We start from the raw sequence: 25,399 nt of genomic DNA on the forward strand, positions 1-25,399 counted from the left end.
GAGCCATGAAAAAAAAATTAAAAATGAAGATGCCACCTGGAAAACATTTATGAAGCCAAGACAAACACATCATGCTATTCTTACCTTTTCAGTTGCTGAAACAGATGGCTTTGATACAAAACCCAACCTGTCCTTCACAGATAACTTAGTTACATTCTAAAAAGATTAAAACGGACATATTCAGTGTTTCCCCAAACAAAAATTAAGTCTGTTGGGATTTTGAACATCCTGATTCTGCTATATATACTGAGTTTGTGTATAACAATACTAGCCACAGAAACTTGGGTCTTTAAAAAATATGGGAGAGAAACAAGGAGAAAGAAGAGAAGGGAAAAGAATAAGAAGATAAAAAGGAAACAGATGTTGAAAAACAAAAAGTCCTTAATATTAACCATAAAAAAATTACAATGTAAAAATCTGTCCAAGTAGTTGCCTCCTAATGTCCCTTCCTAGAACTGTACATTAATAAGTAGAAAGTCTGCACATTTAAAAATAGATGTGAACATTTAAAGTATAAACCTGCTTCATAAGCTTAAAAACAAGAGTCATTTATTCCTAAAATATGCTTATATTTAAATTCTCTATAATTAGTGATTACTTACATAAAATTTAAAAGTAACTGCTTATCAATTTGCATTCTGAACCTTCATATAGAATGTTATTATCTTACTCTATGCATCAGGAATTATCAAAAAGAGCATCTACCATGGCATCTATTAGCTAAGTAGGATACTACATCCTAACCCAATTATGTACAGCAAGTCTTAAAACATCTAGAGAAAAAGAAAAGCTAAATTTCTGAGACGGAGAGTGTAGAGACAAAAAACTGTCGCTCAAGTACAGAATTTGGAAAGCAACAACATATATAAAGAGAATCCAGGCAGTAGTAAGTGGTGCAAAGTTCTAAGCAGGGCAAGTGAGTTCCTAAAACAATGTATCATCATCCATCAAGCACATGTAGACTGATGATGTAAGTCTTCCTTTCTCAAATGTTTTCTGTTCACCCTACTGCATAATTATTAGGAGATAAAACACTAAGCAAAAGGACAATAGAAAAAATAAGATTTAGTATACTGAAACTCCACAAAGTGAAAAAGAGACCTTTCTCCTAAGTATTCTCTAGCAGAAGACAATGCAAATGTTACAGTAAAACTAACTTACAGGAGAAGTTCAAAGACATAAATACCATATTTCTGTGTAGAACATACATCATCAAAATTCTAGTTACCAAGGAAAATGAATAAGAATCTATTTGACAGACTTCTTGATAAAACCTTCTATTTACCTGGGGAAGGTCTGAAGTAGCACTCTGAGCTTCTGCTGGTTCAACAGTAACTGATGGTACAGGACCCAACCGCTCTTTGACAGATTGTTTCACAACAGGTAAAATGGGCTGTTGAACTAACGGCTGTATTACCTCGGAACAAGTGGAAAGATTAAAAACAAGCTAGTTAGTAAAGGAAGATAAAAATCCAACCAGGGTGATTTTGTACTCATTACCCATATAAAGAATGTTTAAATGTAGCTTATAATCAAACTCAACTATCTTTCAATTCTTTCAGTGTATAAATCTTCTTTGTAAGAAATGAATTATAAAAGTACAGAAAAATAATTAAATCATCATTGTTTGCTTTAACAATGAGAAACCAGACTATTCTATAACCCCTAAAAAAGAGAAAGAGAGAAAAGTGAAAGGAAGAAAAAGAATTCCAAAGATATTGTGTAGTATAAACTTATAAGATATATAGTCATCTCTTAATGAGTGATTACGTCCCAGCAAATGTTCCAGATGCTTTACACATACCATATTATAATTCTCTAAACTAGGATTAACCTCACAAGCTAATGAAAAAATAGTCTGGATAAGTAACTTTGTCAAGTCTCTATAGTAGGAAAGCCAGGCACCTCATAGCTCAAAAGCCTCTGTTTAAGAACTGTTAAAAGTCCCCAAGAAACAAGAAGACTTCACACAAATTTCTCTTACCTTTGGTGAAGTGGTCTGTAACTGCTGAGTAGTTCCTTCTCTGTGCCAATAAACCTTAATAAAGCGGTTATTTAATACTGCTTCTGTACTTGAGATTGCTTTCTTTGCCTCTTCATATGTTGCAAATTGGATAAGGGCACCTTCAGGATCACCATTATAGGCAACCTAAGATTTAACATATTGAGGACAGTTTACTTCTAAAGGAATACACAGCTCTAGACAATTTCTCAAGATGTGAAATGCTGGTCCTTCCAAGTAAGTAAGGAGCTTATCATAACAGTTCCTTAGACCTATTCTATCAATACAACGTGCCAACGCAGAGTTATTTCTAAAGAGCATGAGGAAGTTCTTTGGTTATTTACTTATTTGTTTATGGCAGTAAGAGAAAAGTTTATTTGGGGGCCAGATCCGAGTGACCATGGCCTGGATAATCATTTAGATTTCAATGTGGAAGCAGTTTCATGGCATTTTTTAGTTTCCCAGAAAAAGACAGGTCAAAACAAGCCACTAGTGCCAGCAGTGCTGGTAAGCGGTGAGAATCTTTGAAGAAGTGAGGCTAGGGGTAGGTTATCAGATCATTTAAAGGGGCTGTCCTTACAAGCTATGCTGGATAGTTTTGTGTCAGCTTCACACATACTAAAAGTCATTTCAGAGGAAGGAACCTCAATTAAGAAAAATGCCTCCATAGGCCATGCACAAGTCTGTGGGGCATTTTCTTTACAAGTGACTGATGTGGAAGGGCCTAGTCCACTGCGAGTAAGGGACCTCCCTGGGCTGGTGGTCCTGGCTTTTGTAAGAAAGCAGGCTGAGCAAGTCAGTAACGTGTACTCCCCCATGACCTCTGCAACTGTTCCTGCCTACAGGTTCCTGCCCGGCTTGAGTTCTTATCCTGACCTCCTTTGATGATGAAGGCTGATAAGGAAGCATATGGTGAATAAACCGTTTCCTCTCCAAATTGCTTTGGTCATTGTGTTTCATCACAGCAACAGTAATCCTAATTAAGCCACAAGATCTCAGGGATCCCTGGGCTCTCACAAGACAAAGGTGTATGGGAGTGAGTCTGACCACTGAATCCCCCTAGCCCAACCATCTCTCATCAGAGACCAAACTAACAGCATTACTTCATCTTACAAAATATCTCTTTTCTTTATTAAATGAGCCCTCTTCAGGTATTTCATTCTAGTAACAGGTAAAATAATCTGAACAAATTTTCTAAATCTCTATAAAGTTTTCTTAAGTTCTTTAAATAATTACTGACAATAGTATCATTCCACACCTCTTACCTGTAAGTTAACCAATGTTCCAAATCTACTAAAATGTTCATTAAGTTTGCTGATATTATTTAATTCCGGAGGAACTTTCCTAAGTTCAAGTTTAGTATTTTCATTTCCAAACTGAACCTTCTTCTGGAAACCTGGGCTGTTTGTCCTATTAAAATTAGGTCTGTAAACAAAAATCAAGTCAATCAATATATTTCTAAATGCTGACTCCAACTACTACAAAGAAAGAAGTTTTACAAGTAAAATGGATATTCTTAATTTAATCAATTTTTCTCCAAAACTAGAGGTACTAGTTGATAAGGAAATTTTAAGTTTACTTTCAACAAGTTTCCAAATTTGTAATGTTACTATCTTCTATGGACACCATATCCCTCTTTACTTACACTTTTCATCTTCTGCTAACTATTTTTATCAAAAAGGTACTACTATTGCATTTAGTCAAAATGTACACACAAATCTTTTTCTATTCTGCAAGTTAGCTTACTGAAAAGCATTTCATTTTAGGAACTCTTTACTTTTTGATTTAAATATGACACCTCAACCTGTCTCCAGTTTAAGAAACAAAATTATTGGAAATATACATGATACTTTGGCACATAAATAAAATAATATCTGTGATATATGAAGCTACCTTTTCCCTTAAATAGCAAAATCAGACATAAAAACTATTGAACTATTAGGTGTGGACCTAATCTCCCTATATGTGTGAGATTGTTTAAATGCAATGTCAAACTGACTTTCTTCCTTTCTTCAAAGTTCTTCCTGATCTATTCAGTGCCTCTTCAGCCTCTCCGCCGCCCCCCACCCCCAAAGCCCTTTTCAGTTCCTAAAAGGAAGTGTCTACATGCTGCAGTCTCCACCCAGACCGTCTACATTCTTCTCCCACGCCACTGGGCTCCTAACTATCCTGTGCACAGCTTCTACTCAATAATACAGCTAACATGTAGAAGGGGTCGCTTCTTTCTGAGGTGGAAGAAGAAAGCGTAAAATTGTGTTCTCCACTATTTTCTAAGAAAAAAGCTTTGTACTGCCAAACCAATTTGTATAAATTTCTAGAAAACAAATATTGTAGCTGAAGACAGCCTACATATCAGTATCTTTTAAGAGAAAAGACTACATAGTCATAATAATATACAGTAGTAATCAATGTAAAACAAAATTTATTAATAGAATTAATTCTAATTTAAATAAGTTTAATATTTAATTACTTATCAAACCACGTCTTCTTTGTAGAAACTCCAGGTTCTCCAGACCCAATGGTTCTTTTCCTTGATTCTGAATCCACTACTATCCTCATACTGCTTTTATTAGGAGGCTTTTCTGTGTCAAAACAAAAGTAGACATTAATATTTTTGTGTTTATCTCAGCTACTTCTCCAATGAAAGAGTTCATTTCTCTCCAAATGAATATATTTTATAATCAAAAGGGTCAATATACATTCAAGTACATTATTTCAAGAGAATTTTAGTCTCCTCGGAAATTTTAAAATTTCAGATGCAGTTTTTTAAATTCACACTTAGCTCTAAGACTCAATAAAGTTCACATGACAAATATGGTTCTATAGGCTACTTTTTTAAAGGCAAAATCCACGCCACTCCTCCAATTTGTATCTTTTATCATAAACCAAAACATATAGAAATAAGTCACTTTAGACTTTAAATTCATAGTTTTGAAATCAAAGGCACAATTATAAGCTCAAACACATCAAACTGCCTTTGCAAACTAGCAAATTGCAATTATACTGCTTAAATAGCAACATTAACATAATTGAAAATATATTTTAAAAGAAATATTCAAGATTGAATATAGTGCTAGAGAATTATAAACATCTATTAACCAATATTTTACAAACATTCTGCTAAAGCAATCTTACAAGCTTGTCTTTTTACATAGCTTGTTGTCTATCCTGGGCTTCTAAATTCCCGCTTTCTCTAGCTGTCTATCTAAACATAAAGACAGAGCCTCCAATCTATGTCTCGGAGCCCCGCTGCTTGCTTCCATTTTCTAACTCTCCTATGACACTGGAACATCAGCAGCACCTGATATTACAGTTCATATTCCTCCATATTTACAAAGGGGCTTCTCCTTTTACTCCTCTAGTTTCTCTCTACATATCCTACATCTAGTCCCTAAGAGATATTTACATCTGACTATCTCTTCTTCCTTACCACACCCAATCAGTCACTAGTCCTCTGGAAATTGGTAGCTGTTCACATTACTAGACTTATCTTGTTCATGGAAGAAAAATAAATAACTGATGTCACAATTTGATACTTAGGAGTATGAATATTCAGTCTTTTCCCAGTTGTGTATGGGTACTTTGCCTGAACACTGTACATGGTGTATATGCCTGGTGACTGCAGAGATGGATGGGTCAGACGTGAGCCACCATGTGGATGCTGCGACTGGAATGAAACCCTGGTCTTCCAAAAGAGCAGTAAGTGCTTTTAACATCTTAACCACTTGTCCAGTCCTACTTCTCAGTTTTTAACTGGCCTCCAAGAGACATTTGCTGCTGCTGATTACCTCCCCTCTTAGGTATCACCAGTTCTGGATTTTCAGGAATCCCTTTTGTTTGTGGCCTTTTGTTTCCAGTCCCTAGTAAGCCTGGCTCCCTCATCTCACTTCATTATCTCCCTAGTGTCCTCCTTTTATCTACTATCATTCATCTTTCCCGGTGTTTCTCAGGAGTTCCGGTGTGTGGAGAGCAGGGCAGAAATATGGGGGAGGGATGTGAAAATAAACAGAAAAGACTCTTTGTTCCATGTGAGTCAGCCATGCAAGAGTCAGTGTGGTTCATTCTATTATTCTTTACCTCCATATTTATGATTCCAAAGTAATTTCCAGTCAGCTGTCTTCAGGAAGCTGAGACTTAAGTATTTCTAATCAGATGACTTAACAGGCATAATAACTAAACAGTAACAAAATTTATTTCTCTACCAATCCATTCTTTTTGTAGCAAATGTTATTATCACTTCCTAATTATCAAAACAAAAACTGGTATTTGATTTCAGCCTTTACATTACTCTTCCAATCACATTTAGTAAACCATGCTGTCAAAATCTCAGTTCCCACGACTGCTAACCTAGACCAGTTCTATCACCTATTTTAAAATTCTTCAAATTGTCTTCACTTTCCTGTGAACTTCCACACCTCCTTCCTTTTTGAGACAAAGTTGAGTTTCTTAGAAGTGTGAACTGTATATGCTTTAAACTGTTCCCTTTCTCTCACTGACCAACTTATTAGTGTACTGTATGAATTGTTGGTACAAATGTCATGTCATATTGATCTCAGTGGGAAAAGATGGCATTGGAGTTAGTGGTGATCAAAGTGCAAGTTGTGGTTTCTGTGGGTAGGAATGCACTCACATGACCAGTTCTCCAAGAGTACTTAGTCCCTTAGTGTAGGCACTTAGCTCATTGGCTCGTTTGAAGAAGCTCTAAGCTATTCAATACCCTTTTCCACTAAAACAAACCTCAATTATCTGAAAACTAAGAAACACAGTAAAGTGTTTTTCACCCAGTAATTGGCACATTTGCTACACCTCTATTTTCTTTCAGATTCATTTTCACTAAGGTTTACTTGAAAATAAGCATTATAAACAAAGAAATAAGTATTTCATGATATGCAATTAGCAAATGCATCTAATCATCTATATATAACATTTCCAAACAATATTATCAGTTCTATAGTATTTCTGGTTAAAACTAACAGCACCAGATAGTTGCCTTAAGCTATTAAATTCTTCCTGCCTATATCTACCTGTGGGAACATCTATCCAGTTCTTGTCCTTAGAAATATAAAAATAATTTCAAGGACAAAGAAGTCATTTTTATATTAGAATTCCATAGCATAAAAAGTGCCCAAGATGTTTTATTTAATGATTACCTCATATCAAGATTTAAAGTATGAAACCTAAGTCAAATTATCAAATAATACCCCCCATGACAAACTAATGCCATGGTTCAGGCTATCAGAAATGCATAGTAATTAAGTAATTCATATCACTACAAGCTTTTCACACAACTGTCACAATCCAGAACAAGAAATTTGAAATCTAAAATGGGGATTGAAAAGAACATATTGGGATGAAAAGAAAGGACTGAAAAAAAGACATGAAATTCATATAAACAATCCTCAATTTAAACAGTTTGCTAAATCAGTTGACAAATTAAAAGTAAAAAATGCATTTCTAAATTATCACACAAAAAACATGATGTATCTAACTAATATTAAAATAATCATTACACAATTATGACTATGAGAAAAGGCAGTGTACATTCATCTCTCAATAAGAGCACTTCATTCATGTATCCTGCAACATTATTCAAAGAGCTGAAATTACCATAATGCCAATGGCTATGTCATAAAATTTACATGCAAAGGATTTGATTTCTCTTCCTTCTCTCAATCAAAACTAAAAATCGGTCTGGCACTGAACAGGGTTTAAAATATTATTACCCATAGCAGCATACATTTATGCCAAACAAAAGAAGCAAAACATGAGTGAAGTAGTAGTTACCAGTAACAGCAAAGACTATTGATAGGACTTTTAATGAAAATATAGGGCTGGACAAAGAGCTCAGCAGTTAAAAGGGAGTACTACTCTTGCAGATGACCTGAGTTCAGTACCCAGCACCCACATCAGGCAGTTCATAACACCAGAGGAAATAACACCCTCTGCTGGACTGCTTGGGCACCTACATTCACATACAAACCCACAGACAAAAATACATAATTAAAAGTTATTGTTTTTCTTTCTAAGTGCTAAACTGACCCAAGGAAAGAAAGAAGACTCCTGTATACTAACCAGGGTGGGAGAGAAATTCAGAGGATAAGTAAACATTATTAACAACTATAATCTGAAGGGTCTACTTTCCCATTATATGCAATGTATATGTCTCATTTATAGAAGCAACTAAAAAAAGAAAACTTGCTTTCCTGCTATCACTGATGATTAATTATTGAATATCTTAGAGAGAATTTAATGGTGCATTGGAGAGAAACATGCATGAAGGTTCTCAAAGAGGGCAAATATGAACAGATGCTGTGATACTTCAGAGGATATAAATTTGAGTTAGATTGTTCTTCATATCCTGCCACACATGCTTTTCAAATAGACAAAGTAGATATTCAGAATCTGACAAATTCCAATAAATAATAAAAACCTCAAATTATAAGCAATCCTAAATTTACTACTCCACATAAGTACTATTATTTAAGTTGGGCATTTATATGCAACTGAAAAGTCTTAATACTTTTACTCTACATAAGCCAGAAAGAAAAAAAACTGGAATGCAAATTTCAAATGATATGATTAAAATAAAACACCTCTTTCCGCCACCATAATATTTTGTCTAACAATCTTTCATCTCCTTTATCATGTTATCTGTAAGTGCTATACTGTTTCATACTGAACCACTGTCACAGCTTGACGCTAGTAAAGAAGTTTTGTGGCCTGGCTCAGGCTAAACACTAGTTTTTAATAATTTACTGTCTCTCCTAGAATTTGAAAGATGAATTAACTGCTAGCCCATATTTCCTTTTGCTAAAGTATCAAATTTTAACATGTCAAGTATACAAAAAATCTGCATATGGAGTGCAAGTTTTAGATAATTCCATTATCTAAACTAGGACAGACGTCAAGACAAAGAATTCTATCTTACTCTCATCAATGTTCTCAATGCTGCGACTCTTTAATACAGTTCCTCATTTTATGATGACCTCAACAACCATAAAATTATTTAATTGCAACTTCATAGCTGTAATCTGGCTACTGTTATAAGTTGTCATGTAAATACTTTTGGAGATATAGGTTTGTCCAAGGGTCACAATCCACAGGTTGAAACTCTCTGGTTTAAGTGAATCAGAAAGACCACACATGAAACAAAACAATAAGTTTCGTAAGACATAACGTACTTTGGGGGAATTTCATAAATATGGAACTCATGACAGACCAGAAAACCAAGTGAGCAAACCACCACCATCCCTTCCTTAAGCTTTCCTCCTTTCTCTGTCAGTTGTTTGTTTTGTTAGAGATCAACGCAGGGGACCCTGTGCTTGATAAGCAAGCTTCCTGCTACTAAGCTAAACCCCATCCTGCTGTTCCATCATTAATGCTGTGAAATAAGAAAAGATTGATCATAATACCTCTGGGTGGCAAATCCATATCCCCTGATGTTAGTCCTATCAAGTTAGGCCTTTGCGCATGCACTCTGTGTCTATACATAGGTCTGGAAGTGTTTGTTATGCTTGGTGCTTCAGGATTGTAGCCATCTGTATCATATGTATCTGGTAACACAAAAACTGTAATTAAACAACAATTATAAAAAAAAACATTTGGTAACTTTCAAACAGTGATAATAGAAAAAACAAAAAGCATAACTTATAATTAGTTTAAAAAAAACATAAAACTAATGTGTTTGAAATATATGACAGAGTTGTATTAAAAAAGTTACTAATAGAAGTCCTCCAAAAGATCTTAATTGAGTGATTTAATATTAATTCATCAAGTCCACTTCACACTGTATAATTTTAGTGAGAAATTTCTTCCCATATTTTTAACTGACTAGGTAGTTTTAAAGCAGAGCTTTACATTACAAATTTAGAGGGGACCAAAACTGCACCTGCAGTAAAGAGAGAGGGTGGAGCAGGAGGCGGCTGGTGATGAATGCCAGTTGTTACTACAGTGGGGACAGAGCTGGTTGCAGAGTTGGGTGGAGCATCCATGCCAGATGGCTGTAAAGGAGGGAGTGGAGGAGGTGGTCCTGTCAAAACCAAAGAATAAGAAATATCATCTGAAAGCAAACAAATAAAATAAATTATTATACATTCAAACCTAAAATGCTCTTTTATCAACTAAAATGTTTTCTATAAAGAATAAACTCCTACAAGTAAGTTAACTTTTTTACAGTAAATATTCTTTTTAATTTATTCCAAAAGTTTGCTGTAAACTATAAAGACCTACAAGCAAGGGAACATTATCCTAATGTATGCAAGCCACAGGCTGTTACAAATCACAGTAAGTAGTTTATAGGAAAGGTGACTTGTGCATGGTATCCAAGTGGGGGAAGAATACTTCGTTTCTACCAGGTTTACTTTAGAAATTATTAACAAAAACAAGTATGAAATTACTAATTTCATAAAAGACTATAAGTAAGCAATATATACTAGGAAACAACGTAATCTACTGACCTGTGACAGGTGGCAGACTGGGTGGTAATGGACCTGGTGGTGGCACTGGGGGTCTGAGATTCACAGGTGGGGGTGTAAGAATTGGAGGAGGTGGAGGCAGTCCAGGAGGAGGTGGTCCTTCAACAACAGGTGGCTGTGCTGGAAAAGGCAGCATCCCAGGCAGGTTCACATCTTCTACCACTACTGGATCACTTCCATGATCAAAAGGACACATGTCTCCTCTCATACAAAACCCCTTTTCTGAAAGTAAAGGATTATTAAAAATAAATGTGAAAAGCTCTGGAAATACAAATTATCTCTGAGTTACCAAACAGCAAATACGAGTATTTTTAGTATTGGGCAAAATTATAATTTACACTTGCACAAGAGCTCTATTCATTCCTAGTAATATAAGCGATTATCAACTAATAATATGCCTAACATACAAAATGAAAAGAAAATTTAAATAAGCATAATAAATAAAATAATATAGTTACATGCAACTTCCTATTTATCATTAGATAACACACTTAATACTTAAGTCTCTCATTTTACACCAAAAACATATTGCAACTCTGCTTTCAATACTAAACAAAATCTTTCATATTAAATCCATACGTCTGATTCTTTTGAAAAATCTTACATAGGATGTGTTTACTTCATAGGTCCTACATATACTTCAATAATCACTGATGTCATAAAAATGATTTCATCAAAAATGTTCAAGTGAGCAGATTCCTCGAAAGGAATGGTACTTACTTGAGTTAATGGTAACTCAAATGGTATTTACTCTTTTTTGGTAACTCCAACATTATAAACACAATCTAAAGCGTTAGTAGCAATGACCTAATGGGAAATGACATTATGGAATTCATAAAGTGATAAAAAGCTAATCTGTCCTTTCTAATATTATAAACTCCTTTTGAATTATTATACAATCTAAACAAATAAAATATATAAACACAAAATAAATTAGACAAAAATAGAAAAAAATCCACGAGTGACTTACCATCATAATCTCTACACCGTTTCTTTGGCATTGGTGGCCTCACATAAGAGTTGTGATCTACCTGGTCTTCATGAAATTCAGACCAGCTTTCAGTGGTGTTATTACCATGATGAGTGGGAGCAATCACAGTAATGGTGCTGCTCAAAGTAGGCACAGGATAGTGGCCAGATGAAATATTAGATACTGAAGAGACTGGTGTATAATTATTTTCTAATGGATCTGTTCTGTCCAGGTCATATTTAGGTTTCACCAGATCCCTTTCTGAAATAAAACATAAATAACTTGCAAAACTATATTTAAAAAAAATACAGATTTTAAAAAAACAGTGTCAGTTTTTGCTAAATACATATAACAGTTCAAACTTTCACAGATGTTCTCCTTTATAAGTTACTTAATAACTCGCTGATCAAAGTGTAGACGTAAGGGACTGTCCTACACAGCTCAGTCCTACACAGACAGCTAGGTCCCAGCCTTTCCCAAATATCTGAGGAGGAGACAGAAAGGTTGTAGAGACACAGTTCAGAAGACCAGTGTAAAATAGTGTCTTCTGGATTCTGCATTCATGAACACACAGCCGATATGGCTGCCTGCAGATCACACTGACTCCAGCATAGAGAGAAGAGACTCAGGAGGCCCCACTCTTAGCTCAGGAGCTATCAGCTGCTGCTGGCTGCAGGGGCAGGAGTCAGTATACTTCAGTAGCACAGCCTACGGTAAGCTGGCTGTGCTACAGTGGATGGTAATCTAGACTCATGCACATCTTGGCAGCACTAATTTGATTTGATGCGATATTTAAACTATTAAAAAAACCTCAAATTGGAAAAGTGAGGGGAATAGATCTGGGTGGATTTGGGAGTATAATAGTAACAATATGTTGTATGGAGCAGCAGAGCTGCGTCCCGCCACCCGGTTAGCTTTACAACCGAAATAACAACACACAAATTGTATTCTTTTAAACACTGCTTGGCCCATTGGTTTTAGCCTCTTACTGGATAACTCTCACATCTTGCTTTAACCCATTTTTAATAATGTGTGTAGCACCACAAGGTGGCTTATTAGGGAAGATCTTAACGTGCGTCTGTGTCGGGTGGGAGAATCATGGCGATTGACTCGGCTTCTTTCTCCCAGCATTCTGTTCTGTCTACTCCACTTATCTAAGCTGCTGTCCTATCAAAGGCCAAGCAGGTTCTTTATTAATTATCTAGGTGGATTTGGGAGTATAATAGTAACAATATATTGTATTCACATATAAAATAACCAAGAAATATTTTAGACTTTAAAAATAAAGCTGTCCAATAAATACACATTGTGCCAAGCTCAGTCAATATACACGAAATAAAAGTCTTTAGTAGAAAAATTTAAAGAGTATTCGCAAGCCAGACTTGGTGGCACACACCTTTACTCCCAGCTCCTGGGAGGCAGAGGTAGGTGGACCTCTGTGAATTCAAACTGTCCTATCGATAGTGTGGTTCACGATGGCCAGAACTACATAGTTAGGCATTATCTTGAATGAAAACAATAAATAAATATGTAACTTTTTTTAGGAAAACATTCCTAGAAGCCAACCATGGAGATGCATGCCTTTTATCCCATTACAAGCATGCAGATCTCTGGGTGTTTAAGGACAGCCCGGTGTACATAACCAGTTCTAAGCTAGTCAGGGCTATACAGTGAGAACTTGTATTCAAAAGAAAAGAAAAAGAGAAGGCATTCTCAAAAACTATAGTAGGAGACTGAACAGAGGAGGTGCATGCCTTTAATCCCAGAACTTGGGAGGCAGAGACAGGCAAATAGGAAAGATAAAAGACGACACACTGAGCAGCATGGAAGGATTTTCAAAGTGAAGAACTATAACCAAACCACGAACACATGGATTACTAACCCCGGCTTCGTGTCCGGCTTCTGCTCCTTGTCCTGCTTCTATCTCTGTCCCGGTCACGAAGCCGCTCTTTACTCCAGCTTCGGCTGCGACTCCTGCTGTAACTGCGACTTCTCCCTCGCCTTCTGTTATACCGGTCTCTATATGAATCTCTTCGAGGAGGATTTCGATCATAATCTCTTTTGCGAGAACGATCATCTTTTTTCCTCTCATCGCGGCTTCTAAAAAATGTATCATCACTTTTATGTGAATAATGCTGAAGTACATGTAAGGAGAAAAAAATCTTTCAAATATCTAAGTTGTATCATTATCATAATACAAACAAGGGCAACTTCAAAAATTGAAAATTCTGAGTTTGTTTATTCTAAAAGTTTTTAAAAAGAAAAATCAAGCTGGGCATTGGTGGCGCACGCATTTAATCCCAGCACTCGGGAGGCAGAGGCAGGCGGATCTCTGTGAGTTCGAGGCCAGCCTGGTCTACAAGAGCTAGTTCCAGGACAGGAACCAAAAGCTACGGAGAAACCCTGTCTCGAAAAATCCCCCCCCCCCAAAAAAAAGAAAAAACCAAATCTCTTAATTCTTAGTCTTATGTACAATATCTATTCAATTATGTATCTACACAGAAGGCATCTACATGCGTCTTATATTACAAATAGTCTATACATACAATCACATTTACAAGTATCACTTATATAATACTCCAAACACTTTTGAAATCATAATAGGAAAAATAATTTAAACACACTAAAGGGAACCTTCAACCCCCAACCCCACTGTTGCCCAAAAGAGCCCCAAATAAAATCTTTCACTAAGAGCCACTGCATCTGAAGTTAGGGAAAGCAACATCAATACCAACCAATATACAAAGCACTATTCCGATCTCACGCTCAGCACATGGACCTAGATATTCTTGGTAGAAAAGGACCCAATTATACTTTCCTGAACAGTAAGAGAGCATGAGTGCTGAGAGTGCTGATGGCTCATGTCTGCAATACAATCCGAGCACTCAGGAGGCAGAGGCAGGACTGCCATGAGTTATATGCCACCTAACTAGCAAGATCCTAGATTAAAAATAAATATATATATATATATATATATATATATATATATATATCTCCAAAAGAACAACGAAAATGTAAATGCTACGTATCCCTATGTAAAATATAACCTAAATAATAAAAAATGAAAGCTAAACAAATCACCTGTTGTCTCTGTAGCGGGAGCTTGACTGGGGAGGACTATGATTCAGCCTTCTGGAAAACTTCTTCTCTCGTTCTTCCTCCTTTGTGAGCTAATATAAAAAAAAATGGACAACTTTACCAATAGCAATTCTTTGCCACATTATTATTTAAAAGACTTAATATTAAGCTTAATTTATGTACTAGAAATACAAAACTATTATCACAATTTCAAGCAAAATTAATTTCTCTACCAAATTCCTTTAATTTCTTTAACCTGTAACCTGTAATTGTCTAAAGTTAAACTGAATAATAGTCATAGACCCTTACTTTAGAAAATAGTGGCAAAAAAAGAAATGTAAACAAATGTCTTCAATTCAACATTTGAAAGCCAATTACTTCAAAAGTCTGGCATACATCCATACTTCTGTTTCATGAACTCAGTCTGACATCATAGAACAGAGAAGACATTAGTACTAATCAAGTCATAAATAAAAAAGACTACACGAGACTATATAAAATGAAAGTTTATTTAGTATAATATACATATAATAATACAAAACAAAACTGTCATTTTAGAGCATCGTGTCAGCTCTAAAATGTATATATCACTGTTTCCTACAGGCTCTATTCATATTTTATAGTTATAAAGCTATCACAGGAATATGCCTTTAGTCATTACTACACTATCTGAATTATACTTCTCACAACACTATTCCGTAGGACATTAGTATGAGATTAGAATTTAAAAGTTAGACAAATCCAGGATATTGACAAGAGATTCTGTAAATATGCCAAGGCTTTGAAACTTGTGTATTTTAAATAAGGACATAAAGAAATTCTGATGCAGACAATTTATTAATATACATATCCAAATTTATGTCAGCCTTCCCAGAAACCCTCTAGGATACACACACACACACACACACACACGTAAAGCCCACTGGTATGAAACCACATGAATTAATTAATTAGAAACATATCAAAAGTCTAACTTGAAGAAATGCTTCTTTCAATAATTTGCTCCTCCATTGTTTTTCTCTTCCTACCCACTACAAATTCTCTTGCCAATCCATAAAAAAACAAGTACTAACAAAATCCACCTGGGTAGTTTTATTTCAGACTTAGACTCACTATGTAGCCAAGGCTGGCCTGAAACCTTTCTTTTTTTCTTTTCTTTTTTTTTTTTTTCTTTCTTTTTTTTTTTTTTTTGATTTTCGAGACAGGGTTTCTCTGTAGTTTTTGGTGCCTGTCCTGGAACTAGCTCTTGTAAACCAGGCTGGCCTCGAACTCACAGAGATCCTCCTGCCTCTGCCTCCCGAGTGCTGGGATTAAAGGCGTGCACCACCACCGCCTGGCTGGCCTGAAACTTAAAAACATTCTATCTCAACCTCAAGTGCAGGTATAAGCTTAAAGATATCTAGGTCTCCTGGAGCACTTTCCCCCTTCTACTTGCCACAATGTATTCTTCCAAGCAGAACAAGTTACATTCCATCCTACAAACATACACAGCAATATAGTAACATATTTTACACACACAGCAACATCCCATAATACATGTGCAACCAGAAATTTTTTAGTGTTCCCACACTATGTGGTATTTTGATAATTCTGAAAGCTCATCTACAAAAACCTTCCACAACTAATCAATAAAAATATTAAAAATAACAACTTTGGCAACAAAGAATAATAAGCCTTTGCCATCATCATGCACTGGGACAAGGGTCCAGAGTTACTCAAGAGCTCTTGAGAATAAAATATAATTTAAAGCTAGATACAGCAACATGCACTTATAGACTGTCACTGCTGCTAGGTGTTGCTTCCTCTCGCCCACACACGCGCTCTCCTTCCCATATGTATATGTGTATGTAAACATGGACATCTAAGTACATACACACAAAATTAACTGCAAGTAATCCAAACTTCTACCAGTAGGCAAAGTTTAATCATTTTATGTTTCCATGCAGGCAAAGTAATGATCAGTAAAATGGTGGCCTCCTTACACTGTATCTACTATATTGTCAGGATTACAAAACAGTCACAAAAGTATATTATGATCCTCTCCTTCAGAAAGCTGACTAAGATAATGTGTGTGTGTGTGTATTCATATTCAGGTACAGAGATTAAAAATAGTTTTGAGAATTATTACATATTTATTATGTATCTACCATTATACAATAAGATGTGTTACTTATAGGATTAGAATGGATTAGGAAGAAGGAAAAAAACCAAAAGCCACACCCACTTCTCCCATAGTACAAGAATCTTCCAACAGCAATGGACAGTACTATCAAGTTTATCAATTGCTATATATACATTATTTTACTTGTTCATCACTATAACCCTGCAACAATTCCATTTTACAGCTAAATAAAACAAAGCTTGGGAAATTACATTTTCAAAATCATGCCAAAATTTTAGTAAGACTGGTATGTAGGGCCTACAGAGGTAGTACAGAGGATAAGGGCATATACTGCTCTTGTAGAAGACCTGAGTCTGCTTCCCAGCACCCATGTCAGGCAACTCAGAGATACCTATAACTTCAGGACATCTGATCGTGGGCATTGGCACTCATGCCCACACAGACATACAAGCAAACATCATTAAAAATAAGATTTTTAAAAGGATAGGCTGGGGTCAAGTATGGTGACATACAACTGCAGCAGGAGGCAGAGCTAAGAGAATTATCAAAGAACTGGAAAACATCTTAGTATATACTTCGAGTTTCAGTCAAGATAGGAATACATAGTCCCTGTTCCAACACTTTTTAAAGTAAAACTAACTGAATACAAAAAAGTACAGTATGAATGCCAGATACTGTTTTCTCTGGCACAACTGTCCTCGGTCATCTTGATTTTTACCAAATTGAGAAAAATCTTAATTATTAAGGTTATTAAGCAAATGGAAACACAAATTATAAAATGTAATTTAAAACTTCCAAAAAATTTTAAGTATAAAGTAATTTCTATTGCTTTGTGAAAGTTCCTCTTTGACTATGTTGAAAATATTTTGACTAAACATATGAAGGGCAGACAGTACATTTCCTGTTATCCTGATGAGTTTCACAGAACAACTATAGGATTCCATGACCAATAGAGTTCAAAGCAGACTTAGAATGCTAAGTTTTAAAAAGGCCTACATGAATATAAGACTGGTTGATCTTCAGCTACCTTCTGAAATTTCCCCACCATTTCCTGATAAAGATGGCTCACTGTACTGTCTTTGCAAAAACACAATGGTTTATGCCAACACTTGCTTTTCTCTTGGGAGTCTGGAATTCTGTTACATGTTATATAGTAGGTGCCTACTCCAAATAAAAATTAAGCACTGCTGCTCTTCCAGAGGACTCAGGTTCAATTCCCAGCATCTACATGGTGGCTCACAACCATCTATAACTAACTCCAGTTCCGGGTTGATCTGAGACCCTCTTTTGTCTTATATGTACACACGTCTTATAGGCACACACATGATACATAAACACCTAGGCAAAACATCCATAAACACAATGAGATAATTTTTTTTTAATTCAAAATACTTCTTGCTGCTATAACTAGTCTCGAGGGGAATTAATCATATCCCATGTGACCCCAGTGAATCTTGATACTTGCACTAATTTTCCACCAGATTTCCTCGCAAACCATTTTTCTTTGGTAACTTTTAACTCTTTTGTATTAACTAAATCATTGCCATGATTACAACTAAATTCCTAGTTCATTAATTACTCCTAGAGAAGTCCCTAAACTTAGGAACAAGTATTTAGGACACACAGTAGAAAAATGCAGAAAACTTGACTAATTATTCCTTCAAAGAACTTAAGGAACCAACACAATATAACGAATCTCACCTCTTCTTTTTTTATATCTTTTTCTTGGTGCTGAAGAAAATCTACCTTCAGGCTTCCTGACGATGGTTGCTCTGGAGGAGGTAGGTAACTCTTTGTATTCACAGCATCAAAAAGCTTCTCCACAAATATCTGTGTCTCTAAAAATAAAACCAAAAAGTTCACAGAATAAAATATATTCAGTAAGACTTTAATGGGTTCTACACAGCAAGTTCCTTAACACCCTGATCAATAGCTTGCCAAGCAGTGTAATGGAACAAGTTCCATGACAACAATTCATTCATGTCTCAAGACTAGAATGACAAGTTTCTCGGTCAGCTGCTTCCATCCATGACTATTCTTTGACATGTAGCACAACTAATACATAAATACAAGAACTAGTTGTTATCTAGATGTGGGAAACATATAACAAAGTTGAAAAGATGCCCTATACAAAAGTCCAAGATATTTTCTTAGTATTATCTAAAATAGGCAGCCATTTCCTGAATATGTTAGTCTATGTTACAAAACAACTATAAAAGATACTGAGGAACCTAGTCATATATATAATCAGTAATATGTGTATTCAATATTGTTACAGCTAAAAGCTTTGTTACAACGAGGGACTAAATTCCTTTAATATTCAGTCCATAATCTTATTTTATATAACTTACTCAAAAGTATTTTAAAACTAAAGGTGTTACCTTTCTGAAGAAATACATCAAGCTGATCAATACATAATGCTTTTAATTCCTTTTCACTTTTGTCTTTCTTTACCAGAGCCAAAACATATTTTGCTAGGGCTGATGGATCGGCATCACAGCTAAAAGGGAAAAGAAAAATTAGAATGAAACTTAACCATAAATGATTTCACAGTCTATAACTGAGTTAAAACTTGTAAAATATGACATATAATTGAGTTAATATATGTAAAAAAAACACTTAGGCTCACGAAAGGCCCTGGATGAATATGTTTTCCTTATGTTAATATATTTTACATGCTGCATCACTTCTTAAAAACATAATTTCTTAAAAGAATGTCACTGGGAATGGAGAGATGGATGAGTAATTAAGAGCACTTGCTCTTGCAGTTCCTAGTTCAGTTTCCAGAATTCAAATGGAGGCTCATAACCATCTGTACTCCAGCTCATGAGGATCAAATACCCTCTTCTGATCTCCAAGGGTACCAGGTATGCATGTGGTACACACATATATGCACGAAAACAGACAAAACACTCTACACATAAAAAGAAAATAAACCCACACAAATAAATAAATAAGTGGTTAAGTGAATGAATGAATAGATAAATAGGTAAGTAAGTAAGTATATCACCCCCCTTGATACATAAAAGGACAGAAAAGCTAGAAAGCAAATCAAATGCATTAGGAATTTATATTTTATAAAAATAGAATTCAAGCAGTATGAAATTTGGTAACTATCTTTAAAAACCAAGTTGGGGGGGGGGGGATAGAGATGGCTCTGAGGTTAACAGCACTGGCTCTTCTTCCAGAGATCCTGAGTTTAGTTCCCAGCAACCACATGATGACTCACAACCACCTATAATGAGATCTAGTGCCCTCTTTTGGCCTGCAGGCACAAATGCAGGTAGAACTCTGTACACATAATAAGTAAATCTAAAATAAAGGTAGGTTAGATTTTAAAAAAATCTCATTAAATTGAAAGTAGAAACATGAACCCACTATAGAAAATTACTAGCATTAGAGAAAAACCTGAGTCATATTATAATACAAATTTCTTGACAGCAAAATACCACTGTATAAAAAAGTCTTCAGAATAAAGAGTCAAAAAATAGGACTAAAAGCTCTAAAACAGGGGTTTTCAATCTTCCTAATGTTCCAATACAGTTCATGCTGCTCCCCAACCATATAATTTTTGCTGCCACTTCATAACTGTAATTTTGCTATTGCTATGAATCATAATGTAAATACCTATGTTTTCCAATGGTCTTGGGTGACCCCATGAAAGGGTCCTTCAACCCCCAAAGGGGTCACAACCCACAAGTTGAGAACCGTTGAGTTAAAAAAAAAAAAGACAGATTCCTCAAGCACTAAGTTTCTATAATTAAGATTAACTCAGTAACACAGGCAGGGAGTTGGGGAGGGATGGCCATTTAAAGAGAACTAGAAAAATTAATTATATTAATTGGGGGACGACAGGCAACAAAATACTCAAAAATAATATACTTAAGAAAAGGAACTTCTTTAATATGAAAAGCAGCGTATAGAAAAGTGTAAACAATATGCTACTATTTGTAAGGAAGAGATTATATACGTGGACTGTTACAAATAAATAATACATATGCATAAGTATAAACTAATAATTATGGTTACTTGTATGAGGAAGTGTTGGTTGCTTCAATAAAGGAGAGACTGGGTCAGAAAGGAATGCTCTAATGCTGAAATCATGTCTGTCCAACTCAAAAACTAAATAAAATGTGTTATTTAATTAAGGATCACTTAACAAATTAAACAACAAAATCACAGCAACAGCTAGCTTTACTGAACTCGTTCTGTTCCATAAACTAGGCTAGCTCTACTATTATATGGAAAGTTCTCACTTTACTGAGAAAGAACTGAGGTGAGTAGGAAAAAGTTAAGCAGGTCCCCTGAGACTATTAAAAAAGTAGCGGATGAGCCAATATTTAAACCCAAACTATTCAACTCTAACCACTGTGGAGGACTCCTTCTTTACAATGAAATGCCCAGAAACTAGATAAACAATTCATCATCTCTCTACATGATGAGTGTTACAACCACCAACTCCTATGCACCTCCCATCTTATTTTCTGTAAAAATCCTCCTGGGCTTTACCTCTCAACAGCCTCAGTTGCAGCCCAAGTCAGTTCCCTTAGCTCACATCCTGCACTCTATCCTTATTATTTCCTTATTTCTTCCTTATTTCTCAAAGACCACTATTTCACAATCCTCTGAATTCCTCAAACTCCCACACCCATGCCTTTAGAGCCTCCAGGATCCTTACGATCCACTCAATGAAACCCTAACTCAGAAACGGATACCTAGCTTGATTTAATGTAAAGGCTTAGCACAAAAAAAAGCAACTACTTAATTCACACCAACAATGAAAGTAAGAAAGATTCTATTAAAAGTTACTGAAGATAGGGGCTGGAGAGATGGCTCAGAGGTTAAGAGCACTGACTGCTCTTCCGGAGGTCCTGAGTTCAATTCCCAGCAACCCACATGGTGGTTCACAACCATATGTACTGAGATCTGGCGCCCTCTTCTGGCCTGCAGGCATACATGGAGGCTGAACACTGTGTACATAATAAATAAATCTTTAAAAAAAAAGTTACTGATGATACAAAAATTTAACAGTAACTTTTAAATATATATGGTATTAAAGGATCAAAGAAACAAACCAAACAAAGCTAGGTACAAACCTTTAGTCCTAGCACTCAGGAGGCAGAAGCAGTTGGATCTCTGAATTCAAGGTTAGGCTACCAACAGCAAGTTCCAGGACAGAAAAGATTACAGAGAGACCCCTGTCTCAAAACAAAACAAAAATACAAAAGCTGGGGAGATCGCTCAGTCCATAAAATGTGTGTTGAGCAAGCAATGAAGACCTGAGTTCAGATATTTAGCATCCACGTAACAATAAATACAAAAATAAAAACCAAAAAAATACTGTCATGGCATACTTAGAACTGCAGCACTGTGGGGACAGACACAGGCAGATTTCTGTAGCTATGGCCAGCTAGTCAACCTAACCAAATCAATGAGCTCCAGGTTTGGGAAGAGATCCTGTCTTAAAAAAAAAATAAAAAAGCTGGAGGCAATCAACATAGACCTACAGCCTCCACACGCAACGTACACACACATAAACACATACATATACATTCAAAAAAAATACAACACTTACTATCTATATTGCAAGGAATTTTCAGTCTACATCACTGGTAATTTTAAAATAATATCCAAAAAGTCTTCATTCCTCCCTTCCAAGAGTTGCCACCTAATTCTCTCCTCACTTGAGTAATAGATCAGTTATGCTTATGCATGGCAGATTTTATGGCATGTCTTACTTATGGGCTGGGGTAAAAATGGCATTGTGGCATCTCCCTTGCTTTTTCTCTGTCACCTTTTTAATCATATTCAATATCCTAGAGCATTCAAGCAGTATCATGGAGACTATCCTAGGGCAATAAATGAAATTAGGGCGCAAAACAAAATGCAAACAGTACATGTAAATAAGCCTCAGAGCAGATTCTCAAGTTCCAAGGAAACCTAAGTTTTACTTCCAACAGTCTGACCACAATCCCATGAGAGAAGGAAATATCCAACTAGCCTAGTCCTAAATTCCTGACTATAAAAACTTTGAGATCATAAATGCCTGCTTTGTTGCTAGGTGCTCTGATATCTTGTTACTCAATAACTATAAATCGATTTTCTCGTAATTCTACTTCCATATTCAAGACTTGAAGTTAGTTATAATGGAAATAGAGGAACATTTTTAATGGTACATGAGAAATTTTATGAAAACTTATTTTCAAAACTTCCTTTGTACTAGATAAATGATCTGATGGTTAAGAGCACTGAACATTCTTCCAGAGGTAACAAACTCGATTCCTACTACCCATGTGGTGCCTGAACTCTTGTAAGGATCAGAACTGAGTGCAAGCATACTTTATGACTGTTTAGAAAAGACAGCCTAGGCCAACAGAACCCAATAGAAAGAACCCAAGGTTTGGAAAGAGTTAACACCAAAGAAAGATTCCAGCAAAATGGAATAAAATGAACATAAAACATCTGAATTACCCACCAGATTAACAACAGTTTCAGTGATTCTGGACGAATTATTCAGATTATTATGGTCAGTCACAAAATTACTTAAAAGCCTAAGAATAAAACTTCATCACTATATGAACAAACCTTAATAAAACTACTAAGAAAACACTTTTAGTTTTAAAATGGAGTTGCAGAGGTCCAGCTCCATACCACTCATTAAAAGCACAGGGACGGAGGCAGTGAAAGGACTCAGTGTGTCAAAGTAACCTAGCAAGCTGCCACAGGCACACGATGACAAACATGCCTATACACATATACACAGAAGATAAACATTTTGAAAAATATAAAAAGAAAGCATATAGGGGGCTGGAGAAATGGCTCAGTGGTTAAGAACAGTGACTGCTCTTCCAGAGAACCCGGGTTCAATTCCCAGCACCCACATGGCAGCTCACAACTGTCTGAAGATCCAGTTGCAGGGGATCTGACACCTTCACACCAATGCACATAAAATAAAGTTAAATAAACCATAAAAATATTTAAAAAAAAAAGAAAGCATATAGCTATTAAGAACATTAGTCTCTTCTAGATAGTAAGAAGGAAATTATACTAAATGATGGAATTAAAAGAAATGGAGAAAACCAATAAAATTCTTGAAAATAATTAAACTGTTTTAATAATTTAAGCTAGAATCAAACTAAGCCTAAAAAGAAAAGCTGTAAGCAATTCTCTAACACGATCATCACATTTGTATTTTAACTTAATGATGTCAGATTGGTAATAATAGTACGGAAAACACTGGCATTCCACCATATATATATATATATATATATATGGCTGTACTTCAAGACAGGGTTTCTCTGTGTATCCCTGGCTGTCCTGAAACTCAGGCTGTAGACCAGGCTGTCCTTGAACTCAGGGATCTGCCTCCCTCTGCTAGATGAAAGGCACGTGCCACAACCACCCAACTTCTACTATAGTATTTTTAAGATTTGCCCTGGTCAACTATCCTAAACTTTTTAGAATTTCAGTGGAAGATAACTGATGGAATTTAACCCAAGTTTCCATTTGTGAGGAGCTGGAGATTACCTGGGGTGGAAATTAAAACTTAAATAATCTCAATAGCTTTAGAACATAGTTACAAACCCACATCTGCTCTGATCAATTTTTTATTTTATATTCATGAAAACCATTTAATTTGCAAGTCATAATTCTATATTCTATGCTTAGGATTAGTCTTTCAAAAAACCCAAATTTCAAATTGGGCAGTGGTGGCTCACGCCTTTAATCTAGCTCTTATGGATCTCTCTGAGTTCAAAGCTGGCTGGTCTACAGAGCAGTTCCAGGTGTAGCTAGAGCTACACCAAGAAACTCATGTCTCAAAAAAAAAAAATCAAAAGCAAAGAAGAAACAAATTTCATGGCAAAAGATATAATACATAGAATATGAAATTTAATTACTATAGCTTCATTACTATACTGTTTTATTCAAACAAACCAAAAACACTTGCACATAATTTACTTACAATAAAGGCTATTAAGAATTATGAAGCATCTACATTACAAAATAAGATTATGAAACATTTATACATTCTTTACATAACCATCAAAATCCATTTTTAGATTATTAATTGTAGGCTTCACTGGCAATTTCATATGTGTAATGTAGTTGACTCAGATCCACTCCATTTCCTCCCTCTATATACTTTCTGGTTTCCTTCCTTTTCCCAGATACTTTCAGGCTTGGTTTTTAAATTCAGATTCTGAATAAGACAGGAAAACAGTAGTAATTTTTTTCTGAGTCCAGTTTACTTCACTTAACATACAACCTTCAGTTCCACCATTTTCCCGTAAATTATATAATTTTGTTCAACCTTACTGCTTACTACTTTATATAAAAACCCACCCACTCATCCACTGATAAAACACACAGGCTGATCCTGTAATTTGGCTACAGTGAATATTCCCAATAACAGGGCATTCCAAGTATCACTGTTGATTTTGATGATATAAGCAGTTGTATGGGAAGATCATATTAGTACTATTTTAGTTTTTTGAAGATCTTCCATACTGACTTCCATAATGACAAGACTAATAATACATATTCCTTCTTTTCATTTTCCCAATCATCAGAGCCAGCAATGTTTTATGTGTGTGGTATAAGTCTGCATATGTGTGCAGGTATGTGGAGGCATGTGGTCATCTCTGATTACTCTCTACCATATTTTTTATTAAAATAAAATTATATCGTTCCCCCTTCTCTTTCCTCCTTCCAATTCCTCCAAGTGCCCCCTCAAATTAGAACCTTTTCCTTTA

General features: G+C 35.5%; 1 protein-coding gene across 14 annotated transcripts in view; it reads right to left on the reverse strand.

The window, feature by feature from the left end:
* Rbm26 (RNA binding motif protein 26) overlaps positions 1-25,399 on the reverse strand; it is a 70,425-nt gene that overhangs the window by 31,663 nt on the left and 13,363 nt on the right. For 3 of the 14 annotated variants that reach the window (XM_075949944.1, XM_075949943.1, XM_075949935.1), the window contains exons 2-14: positions 19,028-19,146; positions 18,348-18,484; positions 14,528-14,616; positions 13,329-13,546; positions 11,447-11,707; positions 10,459-10,698; positions 9,891-10,061; positions 9,415-9,570; positions 4,473-4,584; positions 3,268-3,427; positions 1,985-2,149; positions 1,286-1,417; positions 85-156 (exon numbers count right to left, since the gene is read on the reverse strand). In XM_075949944.1, the coding sequence (XP_075806059.1) occupies positions 85-156; positions 1,286-1,417; positions 1,985-2,149; positions 3,268-3,427; positions 4,473-4,584; positions 9,415-9,570; positions 9,891-10,061; positions 10,459-10,698; positions 11,447-11,707; positions 13,329-13,546; positions 14,528-14,616; positions 18,348-18,484; positions 19,028-19,146 (2,032 nt within the window). The remainder of the gene's footprint in view (positions 1-84; positions 157-1,285; positions 1,418-1,984; positions 2,150-3,267; positions 3,428-4,472; positions 4,585-9,414; positions 9,571-9,890; positions 10,062-10,458; positions 10,699-11,446; positions 11,708-13,328; positions 13,547-14,527; positions 14,617-18,347; positions 18,485-19,027; positions 19,147-25,399) is intronic. The other 11 variants (XM_075949946.1, XM_075949937.1, XM_075949936.1 and 8 more) reach the window with 10 other exon arrangements.

The sequence above is a fragment of the Microtus pennsylvanicus genome, chromosome 15 (assembly GCF_037038515.1).
Source record: "Microtus pennsylvanicus isolate mMicPen1 chromosome 15, mMicPen1.hap1, whole genome shotgun sequence".
Classification (NCBI taxonomy): Eukaryota; Metazoa; Chordata; class Mammalia; order Rodentia; family Cricetidae; genus Microtus; species Microtus pennsylvanicus.